Raw genomic sequence first — 18,618 nt, forward strand, 5'->3', positions numbered from 1 at the left:
CAGTCCACAGTAATAGGCCTAGCTTTTTCTGGTCATGCAATAATCTTTACAGAAGCAACAAGTCTCTTAAAAGCAATATAAAATAAAAGATTCTCCACTCTCCTTCTATTGGGACAAGAGTTGTTATTTTGGTCAAAGTTTTGGGTGCTCTGGACAGAAAGCAATTAACAGGAAGTACACCACTGAAATCGAATACAGAAGCACTTACAGCTGGTGACGGCTTGTCGGACCGATGTCTAGCCTCAGGATTGTTATACTGAATTAAGCTTCCATAAACAATGTGGCCATGTCATTTCTGAAAGGTAAACATTGCTTTTCATTTTAAGTGTAGGGTAATTTCAAAATCATTACTTGTACAGACAATTCCTGAATTATTATACAGACTAAAAGCTCAAATCAGTACCAAGATAAAGACATTGTAATCTCAACAGAATCTGTGAGCTGATTTGTTCATTACCGTCTACAGGGTAAAATTAGGTTTCTTTTTCTTTATCATTGTTAAAATTGGAATTCTTGAAAATGGCATAAAAGTCAAAAGTTAATATTTCTGTAAAAGGATCATCCCACGTATCTGTCAATGTTTTGTAAAGAAGTTATTTGTTAAGAAAACATCGTCCTCACACACACTGCATTTCAAAGTCTAGGATGTGTGATTTGACTGATGTATTAGGATGTGAAACATAAGAGCATGCTATCGTCCATCGTAACAACATCGTAACAAGGTCAAAGGAAGTGGAAGGGAGATTTCTAATGAGGAACTGAAGCACATAGTGTTCTTGCATCACCAGACTCATTCAGTCTGTCCACTGAAGGCCTCAGTCTGTTTTCTCCATCCACTCCTTCTTATAATGACCAACGCAGACTCTCTGCTTAGCCTGACCCCTCCCTGCGCCCCAACAATACCATGCTCCTGTCACAGTGTCTGGGTTGTTGTTCCCCGGGGTTCCACTAGATGTCCTCCTTCTCACGGTGTCTGTCCCAGATCACTTCCTGTTCCCTTATATGGTCACCTTCCTCCTTGTTGCGTAATTGATTGTTCCCCCCACCTGTCTCCTGTTTCCCCATTATCCTTCTGTGTATAAATACCCAGTCTGTCTTAGTCTATGTTACGGAGTCCTTGTTTAATGTCAGTATATTATTCATGTCCGTCATTCTTGTCTTGTCTTGTCTTGTCTTGTCTTGTCTTGTCTTGTCTTGTCTTGTCTTGTCTTGCCTTGCCTTGCCTTGCCTTGCCTTGCCTTGCCTTGCCTTGCCTTGTCTTGCCTTCGTGTCTTGTTGTATGTGGATTGATGTTTTGGTTTTGACCCCTGCCTGGACTGTTTACCCCTCTGGATTATCCCTTGAATAAATCACACTTACCAGCACTTGGTTCTCTTGCCGTCTTTCAAGCATCTCGTAACGTGACAGAAGGACTCCGTCAAACAGAGAACCAGCAGGTATGTCTGCCCATGCCTCATCCCCAGCCACAGAGCGGGACAGCGGCGGTTTTGAAGGAACTCGCCTGGTGGTTTTTCGGGGGACCAGGGGAGGTCGCCGAGGAGGGAGTGGTCGAGAGGAAACTCGGCATCACTCTCAACCATGGCCTCCCTTCGATCCGGAGCTTCTTTGGGATGGATCAGAGCCTCCCTCTCACCATAGCGGACGGAGAGGTGAGAGGAAGCGCATGCCCGCCATGGTAGCGCCACAACCCAAGATAGCCGCCAACCCTGCGCCGCTGCGGTGCAGGGCCACCAAACTCCCATCACGAGGCAAGATGGAAGCCAGCCTCACATCACAGTACCCGATGGCCACCAGCTCAGCACCGACGCCCAAGACAGCCGCTGTCTCATTCTTGGATTATTTCGCTACGCTATCAAGAATACTAGAGGTTCCCAAGACGGTTCACGTCATGGCTGCTGAGCCAGCGCCACAGCACAAGATGGCCGCCAGCCCAGAGCCACAGCACAAGATGGCCACCAGCCCAGCGCCACAGCACACGATGGCCGCCAGCTTAGAGCCACAGACCAAGATGGCCATCAGTTTAGAGCCACAGCACAAGATGGCCGCCAGCCCAGAGCCACAGCACAAGATGGCTGATTCAACGCCTGAGTCGCCAGTACAGGTGCCACCGACTCGCCGTCATAGAGGGCGGAGGACGAGGAGACAGGCGTCGACCGTCCCTCAAGGCCTGGAGAACGTTCCCGAGCGGACCGTTTCCGTTCCCGAGGCGGTGCCCGATGCTGTTCCAGATGCCGAGGCGGTGCCCGATGCTGTTCCAGAGGTCGAGGCGGTGCCCGATGCTGTTCTGGAGGTCGAAGTGGGGCCCGAGGCCGAGGCGGTGCCCAATGCTGTTCCAGAGGCTGAGGCGAGGCCCGATGCTGTTCCAGAGGTCGAAGCGAAACCCGACGCTGTTCTGGAGGTCGGGGCGGTGCCCGACGCTGTTCCAGAGGGCGAGGCGAGGCCCGATGCTGTTCCCGATGCCGAGGCACAGTCCGTTGCCGTTCTGGAGGCCGAGGCGGTGCCCGATGCGGTTCCCGAGGCGGTGCCCGATGCAGTTCCCGAGGCGGTGCCCAATGCAGTTCCCGAGGCGATGCCCGATGCTGTTCCCGAGGCCGAGGCTGTTCCCGAGGAGGTGCTCGCTGCTGTTCGAGAGGCCGAGGCGGTGCCCGATGCAATTCCCGAGGCGGTGCCCGATGCGGTTCCCGAGGCGGTGCCCGATGCAGTCCCCGAGGCGGTGCCTGATGCCGTTCCCGAGGCGGTGCCCGAGGTCGTTCCCGATGTGGTGATCAATGCCGTTCTGGAGGCTGAGGCGGTGACCACGAGGATGTGGTGGTCATCCGCTCCGCCCTGGGGGACTCTGGCGGTGACCACGAGGACGTGGTGGTCGTCCGCTCCGCCCTGGGGGACTCTGACTTTGACCACAAGGTCGTGGTGGTCTTCCGCTCCGCCCTGGGGGACTCTGACTTTGACCACAAGGTCGTGGTGGTCTTCCGCTCCGCCCTGGAGGGCTCTGGCCTTGACCACACGGCTGTGGTGGTCATCTGCTCCGCCCTGGTGGACGCCTCAACATGTCCTTCATGGACTTCTGTTTTGTGTTTTTTGAGTTCTGTTATGTTTCTGTCTGTTCCCTTTAGTTTGTCTGGCCCTCCTTCCCTCCCCCTGAACCTCCTCCGGTCCTCCTCCCTCCTGGTATCCCTGTTTTATGGTTACATTTCTGGTGTTTGTCCCCCATGTGTTCCTTTCCCGGCCCTCCGTCCCTCCCCCTGAGCCTCCACCTGTCCGCCTCCCTCCTGGTCTCTGTGTTGTGTTTCGTCTTGGAGCGTCTGGGAGCCGCTCCGTAGAGGGGGGGGTACTGTCACAGTGTCTGGGTTGTTGTTCCCCGGGGTTCCACTAGATGTCCTCCTTCTCACGGTGTCTGTCCCAGATCACTTCCTGTTCCCTTATATGGTCACCTTCCTCCTTGTTGCGTAATTGATTGTTCCCCCACCTGTCTCCTGTTTCCCCATTATCCTTCTGTGTATAAATACCCAGTCTGTCTTAGTCTATGTTACGGAGTCCTTGTTTAATGTCAGTATATTATTCATGTCCGTCATTCTTGCCTTGTCTTGCCTTGTCTTCGTGTCTTGTTGTATGTGGATTGATGTTTTGGTTTTGACCCCTGCCTGGACTGTTTACCCCTCTGGATTATCCCTTGAATAAATCACACTTACCAGCACTTGGTTCTCTCACCGTCTTTCAAGCGTCTCGTAACGTGACAGCTCCATTCTTCTTTGTTTCGTCCATATGCATTTTATTCCCAAATATCTGCTCTTTTCCTCTCCAAATACCCAGAATGCCTATTCCCTGGGTTTCCCACATAAAAGTCCACATTAAATATTTAAAACATTTAAAAAAGTATGTCGAGTAAATAGATTTTTCTGAGGCACTTAAGATGACAAATGACATTCTCCAAAAAAAAAAATAATAATAATAATAATAATAATTATTTATATATATATATATATATATATATATATATATATATATATATGCAATATAAGAATGAAAATGAACATTTTTGTTTTACAGTAAAAATATTTTTAAAACAATATACATTTTGTTTAAGACAAAAAGGCAGTGTAAAGTATTTTAAAACCTCTCGGTACTTTATTACACTTAAAAATATCTAAATATCATTTCATCAGATACAAAACAAAAGATTAAATCATGTGGCAAACTCTGCAACGAAGGAATTATCCACATGCTTTTTGGGGCCGCTATAAACTCTTACAAATAAAGGTTTCAAAAAGTATTTTTTTTTCTGGTTAATTAATTAATTAATTATTTTTTTATTCTGTTATCTCCCTTCGCTGTATGAAGATCACAAACGGAAATGCTGGGTTGGGACAGAGTTTGCACAACCATGCAACAACATTATGTTATCTAACTGAATTTAACCAAAGCAGTTTTGACATTATTAGCTCGTCTCATCCACCAGTTCCCAGCATTTTAACATATATTATGTTATGTGTCATTTTGATGTGCTTGAGTCATACAGTTATACTGTCTTTACAGTAGCCTTGGCTTGATTAGCGACAGTTTTATCCTCCATATATATAAATCCTTTACCAATCACATTCTTTTGATCCAGACCACATCTGGACAAACAATAACCCTCCTGGTCCGAACAGTGGTGAAAGAACTATCTAAATATATTGGCTTGATCAAATAATTGCTAGTGACTCCATGCAGACTTTCTGAAAATACAACACTTGATTCTCACGTTTCCAGTTACAAGCTCATGCCCACAGTGAGTCTGGTTAATAGATAAGCGATTCAAATGAACCCCACAATAAATTCAGGCCCTATCTCCAAAAATTTTTCCCTCCACAGTCTGGCTCATACAACCCAGTCTCATTATGAATCAAGACTAATTAAAAAAAGGAGGAAACTACAAATTGCAAAGGTAAACACAAACAGGAGCTAATTTTAGGCTGCTGTATATCTGTTGCATGAATGAATGTGAGTTGCACGTTGCTTTAGAACTTTGAGCCATTATCTTGTGGTTTTGAGATGAGTGTGTTTCATCTTTGTGTCTGTTTCATTAAGCTGAAACATAAGTGTAACGCGTGAGGGTTTGGCTCTTATCTAATTTCTTCTCATAGCTCTGTGCTTCCAATCAACCCACAACATCTAGAAGAACAACATCTGCGGGAAGATGAGGGGATTTTTTTTTTGTGTGCAATTTTGCATTCCCCTAGTTGAGTGCGTGCGACTAGGCACAGAGGTTAGGGCTTGTGGCGAAGCCTTTGAGGCTTGCTAATTCAATAAGCTTTGGGATTATGATTGAGAATTGTTTTGCAATATGTCATTTGGGTCATCATTTGATTGATTTTTAAAACGAAGGCCTTCTTTGATGCGGGCAGACACCATATGTTTAATGGATCAATTTTGAAGAGTAGAACATCCAAATGTTCGGCATAATTTATACTTCTCTGCTCTAACAGGTCATTGATTTCTCTGTTCATGTTCTCGAGGGCTTTCTAGAAAAGCTTCATTTTGGCAAATCCAGGAGTTTCATTTATTGAGCATCATTATTTCCAGCGAATATAACCCTTGTCTTTGCCTTTCTGCCAGGTTTTGCATGCAGGTCATGAAGTTCTATATCTTCACAGTTCAATGCCAGCCCTGTTAGTTTCAGTTGAAGCAAGCAGCGGAACGGATGCTGTTCCAAGTTTTGTAACACTGTGAATTGCAGGTGAAATCTAGTCATTTCATTTCATTTCATGTCAAGTCAAGTCAAGTCAAGTCAAGTCACCTTTATTTATATAGCGCTTTAAACAAAATACATTGCGTCAAAGCAACTGAACATTCATTAGGAAAACAGTGTGTCAATAATGCAAAATGACAGTTAAAGGCAGTTCATCATTGAATTCAGTGATGTCATCTCTGTTAAGTTAAATAGTGTCTGTGCATTTATTTGCAATCTAGCTTCATCGAACACTTCCGGGAAGTTTTCAGCAAATACCACCGTCGATATACCATCGACCGCAGTGGCATCCGGATGGACGAGGGGAAAGTAAGCGCCGTCAGGGACTGGCCCATTCCTAGCACCATAAAGGAACTACAGCGATTCCTTGGCTTCACCAACTTCTATAGACGATTCATTCAGTTTTTTTAGTACTATCACCAGCCCGCTTACCAACCTTCTTCGCCAGAAGCCCAAGTCCCTGTCATGGACTCCTGGCGCCACCGAAGCCTTCCAGACCTTGAAGCAGGCCTTCACGACCGCCCCACTCCTTGTGCATCCAGACCCGGACTTACCATTCGTTGTGGAAGTGGACGCATCTACCACTGGAGACACTGGCTGGAGGGAGCCAAACATCCTTTTCAAGCACTCACAGACCACAAGAATCTGGAATACCTTAGAGCAGCCAAGAGACTCAATCCCAGACAAGCCCGCTGGGCGCTATTCTTCACCCGCTTCCAGTTTACCATCACCTACCATAAAGGCCATAAAGGCCTATGCTCTGTCCAGATGTTATGCACCCGAAGAAAAGTCAGAGAACCCCGAACCCATCCTTTCGGACAAGGTCATAGTCGCCCCTATCACCTGGTCTGCAGAAACTCTCCCTCCAGCCGAGGGCCCCAACAACACTCCGCCGGGTTGCCCACCCGGTCTCCAATACATCCCTAGGACACAGCGCACTCCTCTCATCTACTCCACCCATACATCACCTGGCACTGGTCACCCGGGGGTCAATGGAACCCTCTCGTTGCTACGGGAACGCTTCTGGTTGCCCAACATGGCCTCGGATGTCAGAAGGTATGTGAGTGGATGTACAAGCTGCGCCATGTCAAAAAGTCCTCGCCATCTACCATCTGGCAAACTTCATCCTCTGCCCATTCCCAACCGCCCGTGGTCACACCTAGGGATGGATTTCATAACGGACCTTCCACCCTCTGATAACAATACCTGTATTCTGATAATTGTGGATAGATTTTCTAAAGCTTGTCATCTTCTTCCTCTGAAGGGTCTCCCTACTGCCATGGAAACGGCGGAACTGATGTTTAACCATGTCTTCAGGTACTTCGGCATTCCAGAGGACATTGTGTCGGATCGGGGCCCCCAGTTCATCTCCTGGGTATGGAGAGCGTTTCACTCCCTCCGTCAACCCACAACAGGACTCCCTTCCAGTGCGTACTCGGCTACCAACCACCTCTATTCCCCTGTTCTGGAGAGCCCTCAGATGTTCCCGCGGTCGACTATTGGTTCCGGGAGAGCGAGAGGGTCTGGAACGCGGCCCATCACCAACTGCAACGGGCACTCCGTAGACGCAGGACGACAGCCGACCTTCGCCGTTCCGAGGCCCCCCAGTACCAACCCGGTCAGAAGGTCTGGCTGTCTACCCGGGACACCCGCCTGCGTCTACCCTGCTGCAAGCTCAGTCCCAGATTCATTGGCCCATTCACCATCACCCAGCAGATCAATCCGGTCACACACAAACTCCAACGTCCCCCTGAGTACCGGATTCACCCAACCTTCCATGTGTCACTCCTTAAACCTCACCATCCTTCTGTTCTTCCCTCCACAGAACTTGGCGAGACGGAAGCCCCCCCTCCTCTCCTCCTAGATGACAGCGCAGCCTACTCGGTCAAGGACATCCTGGTCTCCCGGCGGCGTGGTGGACAACTGGAATACTTAGTGGACTGGGAAGGATACGGTCCAGAAGAACGTTCCTGGGTCCCACGCAACGACATCTTGGACCCCGCCTTGCTGGATACCTTCCACTCCATGCACCCCAACCAACCTGCTCCCAGAGGAAGAGGACGTCCACCACGTCGTCGGGGTCCCCGGCCCTCAGGTTACAAACACACCAGGTTCCACCTCCACAAAATCACTGCGCACACCCTCACCTGAATTCTAACCATCAACACCTGATCCTCATCACCTGCCAGCCATCACAGCACTATAAAAGCCACACACACGCACCCAGTCATTGTCCGGTCACGTTCGCGACAAGATCATTCATCTGTGCTAACTATAAGGACTAACTCCTCTTTATCTTCTCTCCAAGGATATACTCTAAGGATTACTTCGCCTTCATCTTCTCTCCAAGGATTATTCCCGAAGACTCCTCCAAACCCCAACGGTGCATGTGTGTGTTTACACCTCCTTCCCAGCACGGATCCCAAGTCCCATCCACTCCTCACTACCTGCTCCTCTGCTTGTGTCTTAAAATAAACATCTACTTCATCTGTTACTCCTCTGTCTCCGAGTGATCCGTAACATCATCAGCATAACAGTGAAAGCTAACACCATGTTTCCTGATGATATCTCCCAAGGGTAACATATAAAGCGTGAAGAGTGGCGGCCCTAGTACTGAGCCTTGAGGTACTTCATACTGCACTGCAAATCATGCAAATCATTACTATTTTCGCCACACCTGCCAATGAGCATCCCAGTCTCATGATAAAATGTAAAATGTAAAAATTTTACCATTTAAAAAAAATAAGAATGAAGACCCACTCCCAAACCTAACCATCACTGTGGCGTAAGCAGATTTTTTTTTTTTTGTATATGAAAAAAATAAATGAGGTTGTACAAATTTACCACTAGTTCGCAATATGAAAAATAGTTATAACTCACAAAAATATTCCTTATATGTATCACCACAGGTTAATGATACTTAGAAAATACTTTCTAGAATAAATTATAAAAAGTAACATTTTCCAGTGAGGAAAGTTGACTTTATTTATTTTTTTCTAGCTCACATGATTTATAGCAGCAAAGATCAAATTATCAGTCTTACAGTTTGACTTCCTTGAAGTTCTTACCAGCCAATTGGCGAGTAACTCGCCTAAGCCAATTTTTACTTCATTTGGTGTTTACAACTGTTAATTTTGGGCCCGTTTTACAACTTTGAAAAAACATATGAAGCCGGTTCTCTGTTTATAGTGCCATTATTAAAGACATGAGATCGTGCACAGTTGCACATTCGATCCTTGCCAGAGCAAATACAAATGCACCTGATGTACTCATTTTGTAATATCAGACCTTTAACCACAGTTTGTGATGGATGTCTTATCGCTCTGAGAGGGAGAGAGAGAGACTGATCAGTGAATAAGAGAAAGGGTGTCATGTTCCAGAGGAAAGTAATAAAACTGTACAAAACATTAAAAATAGTTCCAGTCTGCTTTGGCGGCCCACATATTGCTCCATCTCTGTCATAGATTCTGAATGTTTCCCAGGTATTATATGACTAGTATATAGTATATATGTACGATTTTTTAATAATAATAATAATAATAATAATAATAATAATAATAATAAAAAACACTAAAACAGTGTTATATATTTTGCTGACTTGTGAAATTTATCTTAAATGTTTAGAAAAAAAATTTAATCCAGAGAAATAAGCAATTTTAACTAGTGACACGAGCCGTGTCCATAGTATCATTATGTCACCAGTCAATGACATCACACACCCTCGATTTCTGGTTTTGTTTTGTAGAAAACATATGGAAACACCAAAGACCCTTTAACATTTTGTGGGTTTTAATAGACCGGCGACAACTGAACAGAGTAGCATTATAGCATAACTTCTATGATAGAACAGTGCTACCCCCCCCCCCCCCCCCCACATACCCACCACCGGAAGAAGCAGAAGCAGTCGAGGCATAATAAAAGCTCCTCTGCTTTCGAACCTTGTGTCATGCTAGTTCAGCAACCTCTTTTAACTTCGACAGCTTTCAGTCTAACTTTGCGTCATTCTATTACGTTAATAAATCATTATCTCATACATGAACATGATTTCTGCCAGTCAAAAATCTGGGTATTATATTAGATAGCAACTTGTCAAAATTAAAATTATATTTCCTATGTTACAAAAAACAGCATTCTTCCATCTTAGAAACATTGCCAAGCTATGAAACATGTTACCTATTTTTAGTTTATGCATTCATGACCTCTAGACTGGACTATTGTAATGCACTACTAGGTAGTTGTCTTGAATCCTAAATAAACAAGCTACAGGTAGTCCAAAATGCAGCGGCTAGAGTCTTTACCAGGTAAATAAAATATGATCATATTACCCCAATTTGACAGTCTCTGCACTGGCTACCTATTAAGTACCATATCTTTTACAAAATATTATTACTTACCTATGAGGCCCTCAATGGGTTAGCTCCTGCAAACCTAATTAGTCTTCTACCACACTACAATTCATCATGCTCCCTAAGGTCGCAAAACTCTGGACTTACCTTGTACCTAGGATAGCAAAATCCACTAAAGGAGGTAAAGCGTTTTTGCATTTGACTCCCATAGCCTTCCTGTTAACGTCTGGGGCTCAGACACACACTCTGTTAAATCTAGATTAAAGACACGTCTCTTTGGCCAAGCATTCAAATAATGCATCTTATAATCTTACACTGCAGTTATAGCTAATCAAATGCACATTATTATTCTTTAGCGATTTGAGAAGAGATGCTGCCCACCTCTTTTAGAGGACTACAGATGATGCCAACCCCTGAAACAACATACGGAACTACCAAATGTTGCTATAAGTTTGATTGCAGCAAATAATAATATAATAACTGCTGTTAATAGTGTTCATTTGTTGGGGCAGCTGTGGCCTAATGGTTAGCGAGTTTGACTTGTAACCCAAAGGTTGCAGGTTTGAGTCTCGACAGTGCAAGATGATTTGCTGGAGCATCATGTAAGGAAAATGTCCAGGATGGAGGGAAGAGGGATAACAGTTCTCTTTGCAGCTGTGTTCACTGTTTGCTGGAGGGTCTTGTGGTCTGCTGCACTACAGTTCCTGGACCAGTCAGTGATGCAGCTGGTCTGCACACTCTCTATGAGATTGGGTGGAGGGAGACTTGCTCTTTTCAGCCGGCGGAAAAAGTGTAGGTGATGTTGTGCCTTCTTGGAGAGTGAAATGGTATTGGTGGTCCAGGTGAGGTTGTCTGTGATGTCCACCCCCAGGAAATTAGTGCTGGTGACTCTCTCCACAGTCAAGCTGTCAATGGTCAGTGAGGGGTGGTCAAATGCAATTTTCCCGAAGTCCATCACAACCTAATTTTTCTTACTCACATTGAGGGACAGGTTGTTATGGCGCTTTTCCACTACACAGTACCAGCTCGACTCAACTCGTCTCGACAAGACTCGCCTTTGTTTGGTTTTCCACTGTGTAAAAGTTGTACCTGTACCTGCTTCCAGGTACTTTCTTTTGTATGACCTCAGGCGAGGTTCTGAAGGAGCTGAGGCAATAATAAAATGTGACATGAAAACACGGCAGACTGTTGATTGGTCAGAAAGAATCATCACTTTTCACTTCCTCATCACTGCACTCACCAGACGGAGTATCCTGAATAACTCCTGAAATTTTTTAACAGTTTGGCCAAAGATTGCATGATATACCCATTACTATTATGGCAACTCGGAAGAATACGCTGTGGTCAAACGAGGAGGTGCTTCATACACCCGATTTCCTTAATTTGTCGTGTGTGTGTATTGCATAGAAGATTACGTCAAGACAGTTTCTTGGAGCATCGCTATGATGACCAGGTACTATTGTGGAGGTACTATCTGCAATGGAAAACGGAGCTGGTTTTGATGTGGTGCGCACTTTATCATGATTGGAGTCAATGTGACGGCAGTCATTTAGACAGGACACTTTTGATTTTGTGATTTTGTTTGGTACCGGTATGATTGCTGTGGATTTGAGACATGTGGGGACGACTGCCTGGCTCAGCGAGGTGTTGATGATATATGTTAGGACATCTGTCAGCTGTGCAATGCAGTCTCTCAATGGATGGCCAGGTATGTTGTCAGGGTCCGCAGCCTTGCATGGATTAATCCTAGATAGGGTCTTCCTTATGTCAGCTGGAGACAGACAGAGCGCCTGGTTGTTGGATGGTATGGGCAGTTTTTGTGCAGGTGTGTCATTCTGCATGAATAAAAGTCAAACCATGAATAAAAGTGATTGAGTGCATCCGGAAGGGTTGTGTCATTATCACAGGCCTGTGGCTGGGGCTTGTAGTCAGTGATGGTCTGAATAGCTTGCCACAGGCTCCATGTGTCTCTTATTTAGCATTTTTGATGCCACAGGACAGATTGGCTCTTGCTGTTTTGAGGGCTGCTTTATCTCCTGATCTGAATACTTCATCTCTGGTCTTTAGCAGCCCACTAACCTCTGTTGTCACCCACAGCTTCTGGTTTCCACGTGTCTTGGTGACCGTCACATCCTCAATGCACTTATTAATATAAGCAGTATATAATTAACAGTTATATTAAATTATTTGTTTTAATTTAACCTGAGTATTAGATGTAAAAATGGAGAAATGTCCATGCACAATTAAATGCACATAAATAAACTGTTATGCAAAATGCTACCAATACATAATTTATCCTTAATCGTGAGTGAATGTAGTGCATTAGGATTTGAAACAGTCTAAATCTAAAATATCTTAAACTGTGTTCCAAAGATGAACGGAGGTCTTATGGTTTTGGAATGAGGGTGAGTTATTAATGAGTTATTAATGACATAATTTTGATTACTGGGCGAACTAACCCTTTAAGTCAATGGAGTTCACACTGGTAATATTCAAATACAATTTCTTAAATATTGATAAACATATATATATTCTTGCATCAAACTGGTTTTAGGAACATAGTCAAAAATTTCAGGTGCACCTTGTGATCAATTCTGATCACATTATTAGCCTTCCCATTAAAAGATGATATTTGACTCCTTAAAGTGATTTACAGGAATTTTAGTTTTTACACAGTAATGGTATTTTTCTAACTATATTAAAAGTATGTAATCTTTTATGATATAATTCCAAAAATTATATTTATAAGCTTTTTAAAATTTCTGATTAAAACAACAGAGTAAAATTAAGTAGAATAAGAGTAAGTTACCAATCAAATGCAGTATATATATATATATATATATATATATATATATATATATATATATATATATATATATATATATATATATATAAACTACTACAGAGGTGGCACAAAAGAACACAAAAGTGGCTTGTAGGTTTATTTTTAGATGTTTAATGATTTAATGAAGCTCAGAGGTGACAAGAGTGGAATTAAATTCATGTTGAGGTTAATGTTTTAAATATAATTAATATTTCAATAAATGTAAATCATTTTGAATATAAAAATATTAACAAATTAATTAATATAAAAGATAATTTAAAATGAAATGAAACTGTCAGTGGCAGCAAATCGAGTTTATCACTGAATCACTGAATTCATTCAGTTGATTCGTCTGAAAGACTCATTCATTCAGGAATAAAGTAGGTGACTTGTTTTGTGAATGGGTTGATTCATCATTGATGAAATCAGCCAGTAGTGTTTAACTCAGTCAATGCAAGTCACTTCATATTAATTTATTTTTTTAATGAACTGTTGTATTAAATCAATATCACATTTGCAAACGAAGCTGTCATTCACTCATCGTAATCTCACAAAGTGCCGTTATAATCGACGAAGCTCCCTAGACTGTATCCTGTCAACACTTTGTTTGGATTCATGAGATTGCAGAACTCAGATCACATTGTAAGTTTTACAGGGCTGCCTTTCAGTATGGGAACCCTGGTCAAACATTTGCGCAAAACCACATACTCACACATGTTCTACGTGACATGTAACACTGGTGGTGGAGGCTTTATCTGGTGATCTTCTGAGAACTGCTAAATAAACTTCACGAGACATCATTGTGGGAAAATTATGCCATAAGCGGAGATATTGATTAGAGTTGAAAATAATGCGAGCCAAGATAGCAGGGCGAACAAGTTAGAAACCAGGTTCAGACAACATATATCAAGTGAGATCCTTCAAATCCAGAAAATGTGAGTGATTTATTGCATTACACAAACCCAATCCTGGAATCTTACCTCTCACATGCAAGAGTGGCCAGATTTTGTAGCATGTCACATGCTAGCTTCTTCTTTGGAAGCACAATGTTGCCATTTCCTGTTATTCCTAATAATCATGATTTGCATTGTGACTTATGAACTTTTTACAACTATAATTTTATTCCCTGCTTTTATCATGACGTTTAATTGCTTAACCATCCCACAGTCAACCCCCTGGTTCTAATAAAGCTGACAGTCTGCAGTTAAAAGTTCTTTCGGAAACCCCATTCTGCTCTGCCTCTCCAAACCTCCTCCTGTAATACCCATTACTGTTCGTAACTCAGTCTTCTGAGTACAACCCATTCCCCACCATCCCCGTACTCTCAGAAACCTCGGTTGCGCTTCATTCTAAATAATTATAATAACGTCTTGTGGTTCAGGTATGAGAAGACTATACCTCAGTCTAGACATAGAAATTGTATTAATGGCCATTCCTGTGCAACTGTTTGGCGTATTTGCATTGCTAAATGAAGCATATAGCATTACAGCCTTCAGGCACAATATGACCACATCACTAATATTCGAGTATTCAAAACAGCGTTTTTTTTGTCAAATATGCATTTTACTACATCCATGAAAGGCGTGTAATGAAAGGCATGGAAATGGATTTCCTGTTTTGGAGGACTCTACAAAAACTCTGGCCCAATGAACTCTGCAGCTGAAGAATTATCTTTAAACAAGCATTCTTGAAGGATGATCATGCATATGCTGCCAACCTATTAGCATAGTTTGTTGCTCAACATATTGTTTGCACATTTATTTGCACAGGTAAATGTCCTTCAGTTTCTGTAACTTTTTAGTTTATGTAACACTATAACAGTAGTTGCATTACAATGCAAGATTTTAATTCAATGTGGCGATTCAATTAATAAAAAATGACAGAAAATTCTCAGTTCTTAAAATGTTTCACCTCTTATCCAAGTGGCCTCATCGGCTGTAGACTGATGGTAGAGACTCCCTGACATAAGACTCATAAGACATGAACGCCATGTGTCCACCAAAGTGCTAAAAACACATAGCTGGGAGCGTTTGAGAGCACTTCCGCAGCGCAGCGTTTTCAGTTGAGACACATTGCTATGATATGGAATATCCGGTAAAGAAATATGGCAGACACTTCACAGATAAAATGTATTAGTCCGTAGCTGCACGGAGGTGTTGATGACATGTGAAGGCATCTCCACAACATAATAAAAAATGCCACTATGTTTGAAGGATATAACAAGGAGAAAACAGTAAGATTTGCACGTTTCCTTTTTAAAATACTTTTTCAGTGACGAGCCAAATCAGCGTTTCGACGACATGGCGACAAACACAAACACAGCTCTTCCTTCTTCTTCGTCGGAGCGCAACAAGGCCACGCCCCCTCTTTTGTGTATTCATGTGGGCGGAGGTTAGTCAAAAAACTGTTTTAGTGACGTCATTCCTGCAGGAACTAGAGGGATGTAGTCCAAACGTGTCATTCGTTGTAGACGAATTCTGTTAAATAAAATATCTCGCTTGGCATTGAACTTTGAGCTTTATAATTTTACAGATATTATTTATACTTGAACAACAACATTACACACTAACTAAAATTTAAAACCATATATGGTTATTTTGGGGAGGAGACGAGGTGGAAATGCCTGGACGCACAATCTTCCCCTGACTGGGATTTATAAAGGGATTTTTGTGCAGGTTCTGGTGTACATTTGTGAATGTGCAAAATCTAGCTTTTGTGCCTATGTACACTTTTAGGATGAAATCTACGGAGGGCTATATAAATGAGACCCCTGGTGTTTTAAGAAAATCTGACGCTTCCATTGAAAGCAACTGAAAATATACAATAGCCTCTGGAAAAAACTGCTTTGGTGGACTCATGGCCTAAAAGTTGGATTAGTTACAGACATAGAGATTACATGTATGAAATGGGTTTGTGCTTTTAATTAAATCCCAGAACACAAATTAGCAGATAAGGTCTTCAAATTAATAAAACAGGCAATATTGGGGAATTCTTCAAACCACCAGTACAACAGGGGTCTTCGGGAAAAGTGTGATGTTAAGAGCTGTAGCTCAGTGAACTTTGCCTGCTTCTTAGAACTCTTGACAATTTCACTCCAAATAAAACCTGTAATCTCCACATGTGCAAGGACTCAAACAATCTTGAAAAGTCATACATAGAGGTTAAATATCAGTGAGAATCTACACCAATAAGAGTAGAGGACACTTGAATAAATCGTGAAATGTCTTGAGCAACAAGGAAACATGGAGAACATTCAGTGCATAAAAACATTCAAGCACACTCGAGAGGTTCAGTGTACTCCAATGACTTCCAGTCTCCAGATCTCAAAAGAGTACCTCTGGGATGTGGAGAAAAGGCAGATTCACACCATGAATGTGCAGCTGATGAATTTGCAGCTCTTGTATCAAGCTACTATGTCAACAGAGACAAGACCTATTAAAAGATATTTCCAATCCCTTACTAAATCCTTACCACAAAGAGTTTTTCTCAGGACAAAGGGGTTTGTAAAAGTTGTACCTGATGAAGTGGTGGCTATGTATAAAAAAATGACCATGAATTGTGGTAGTCAAGGTACCAGGAGCAGAAAACATTAAAGATAAGAAAATTCTCACAACTATCAAGTCCCTAGTGTGCACTTTCTGACTTTATCACCACAGTGTGATTTGTGAAACAACGAAAGCTGATGATAATCACTGACCTGTGATCAACTCTTCTGTAAACAGTTTCTAAATTACATCAGTTAAACTGATCTGGATGTAAAGCATACCACAGCTTCTGCCATTATCTTCTGGGCGTGGGTCTCTTGAATCTCTCTATAAAAGCAGAACTCAACATCTCTGTGGTGCACACTGAGTGTAACTAAGCTGAGTAGAATGAGCATCCTTTGGCATATCACTTGTCTGCTACTGCTGCGTTCCTGCACCCCAGGTATTTACATTAAATTTATTTTCGTTATTACAAAAGGCTCAGAATAAGTTGAATATGTTGAATAGTTTTATAGAACTAAACTCTTTTTTAGGTTTCTGCATGCATGATGGCATTGTTGGCGGTAGGGTCTCTATTCCCCACAGTCGACCCTACATGGTCTACATTCGTGACAATAAAACAAAACAATCATGTGGTGGTTTTTTGGTAAGAGAGGATTATGTGATGACAGCTGCCCACTGTAAACCAAGGTAGGTGAAATTATCATATTTTATACTTTTATCAGAAAGGTTATACTGACTTAGTGCAGTTATCTAACAATTGCGAAAAAAGGATTGAATTTAATGAAAAATTTTAATCTTAAGGATTAATAATCTTGAGGTATTTGTGGGGGTCCATGACACCAACTTTTTACCTGACGGTATAAAGGTAGATCCCATTCCACATCCAAAATTCAGTATGGAGAGTGCAGGTCATGACATCATGCTTCTACAGGTAATATATAATGTTGAACAATTTCATCACCATCACACCTAGAAAAATGTCCTTTCATGATAGGAAATTGTTGACATTAGAAGAATGTCAAGTTTGAATGAAGAAGTTTGGCTATGTAAATTTATCACTTGTAATGAATGCATTATCTTAAATGGGGTTATCGACCCAAACAAGAACTTCATCTTCTCTTTCAGCTCAAAACCCCAGTATCTTTGAGCAAATTTGTGAGAACTATCACTTTTCCAAATCCTGAGAATGAAAAAATCTCAAGTAACTGCCTGGTCATGGGTTGGGGCTGGAAGAAATTTCGTGAAGAGTCTCCATCAAATGTGCTCAAAGAAGCAAACGTGACTCTGATAGACTCTGAAAACTGTGGCATGACTGACACTCTGTGCTCCGAGGGATCAACTGGACCAGCACTGGTATTTCAAGTGCCACCACTCACAAATTCTTATCTACTGTATGATGTATCAGTGTCAGTGCATTATGATACACTAATAATCCATTGATATAATCCACAGGGAGACTCTGGGGGTCCACTTGTTTGTGGAGGTGTTGCACATGGAATTGTGTCTTTTTCCAGTGCAGACCACCACCTCACAGCCTACACTCATATTTCCCACTACCTTTCTTGGATTCATGACGAAATGAAACCCACCACTCAGCAGCAATCAAAGACATGGAAGGGCAAGCTGGATAAACTCATTTAGTTGTATGGTTCAGTGCAAGTTCTGTCATTTATATTTGGTGTCACATTTACAGCAATCAGCATGTGTGTGACATTAAAAGTGTGGGTTTAAAATAAAGGCTCATGTGTAATCCTTTCACACAAGTCTAATTAGAATTTCATTTTCTGGGTCTAAAATCTACTTTTCACATTCATGTTTTTCTATTTTCAGTGTGTTCGTTTAATAGCAATATATATCGATATATATAATAATATATAAATCGATTTGCTAAATATTCTTCTGACCATTATCTACATCAAACTAATAACAATTGATTTGATTCTACAAGTTTGCATAGAGTCCCATTCATCTTTGTCGTGAATGTGAATTACAAAATTTAACTTGCTCCTCCCATTATCGAATTTCGTTAGACAAAAAACTTAAATGGTATTTTATACTATACAGAATATGGAGAAAAGAAAAAAACAACACCAATCAAGCAAATGTTTTTTTGTTGTTGTTGTTGTTTTACAAAATAAAATGCTACATGAGCACTTCTTGACTAAACAAGTGAGACTAAACAACTGGGAGAAATCAGCCATCTTTGAAAGAATGGCCGAGCTACTTAGAAAT

General features: G+C 42.2%; 1 protein-coding gene across 1 annotated transcript; it reads left to right on the plus strand.

Moving 5' to 3' along the window:
- Window positions 1-206: 206 nt before the first annotated feature.
- LOC127942732 (granzyme G-like) lies at window positions 207-18,149 on the plus strand. The gene is made up of 6 exons (XM_052538653.1): window positions 207-302; window positions 16,621-16,825; window positions 16,917-17,073; window positions 17,188-17,317; window positions 17,512-17,739; window positions 17,839-18,149. Exons 2-6 carry the CDS (start codon window positions 16,771-16,773, stop codon window positions 18,025-18,027), a joined length of 759 nt encoding a protein of 252 aa, XP_052394613.1. The 5' UTR covers window positions 207-302; window positions 16,621-16,770; the 3' UTR covers window positions 18,028-18,149.
- The last annotated feature ends 469 nt before the right edge of the window (window positions 18,150-18,618 follow it).

The sequence above is a fragment of the Carassius gibelio genome, chromosome A22 (genome assembly GCF_023724105.1).
Source record: "Carassius gibelio isolate Cgi1373 ecotype wild population from Czech Republic chromosome A22, carGib1.2-hapl.c, whole genome shotgun sequence".
Lineage (NCBI taxonomy): Eukaryota > Metazoa > Chordata > Actinopteri > Cypriniformes > Cyprinidae > Carassius > Carassius gibelio.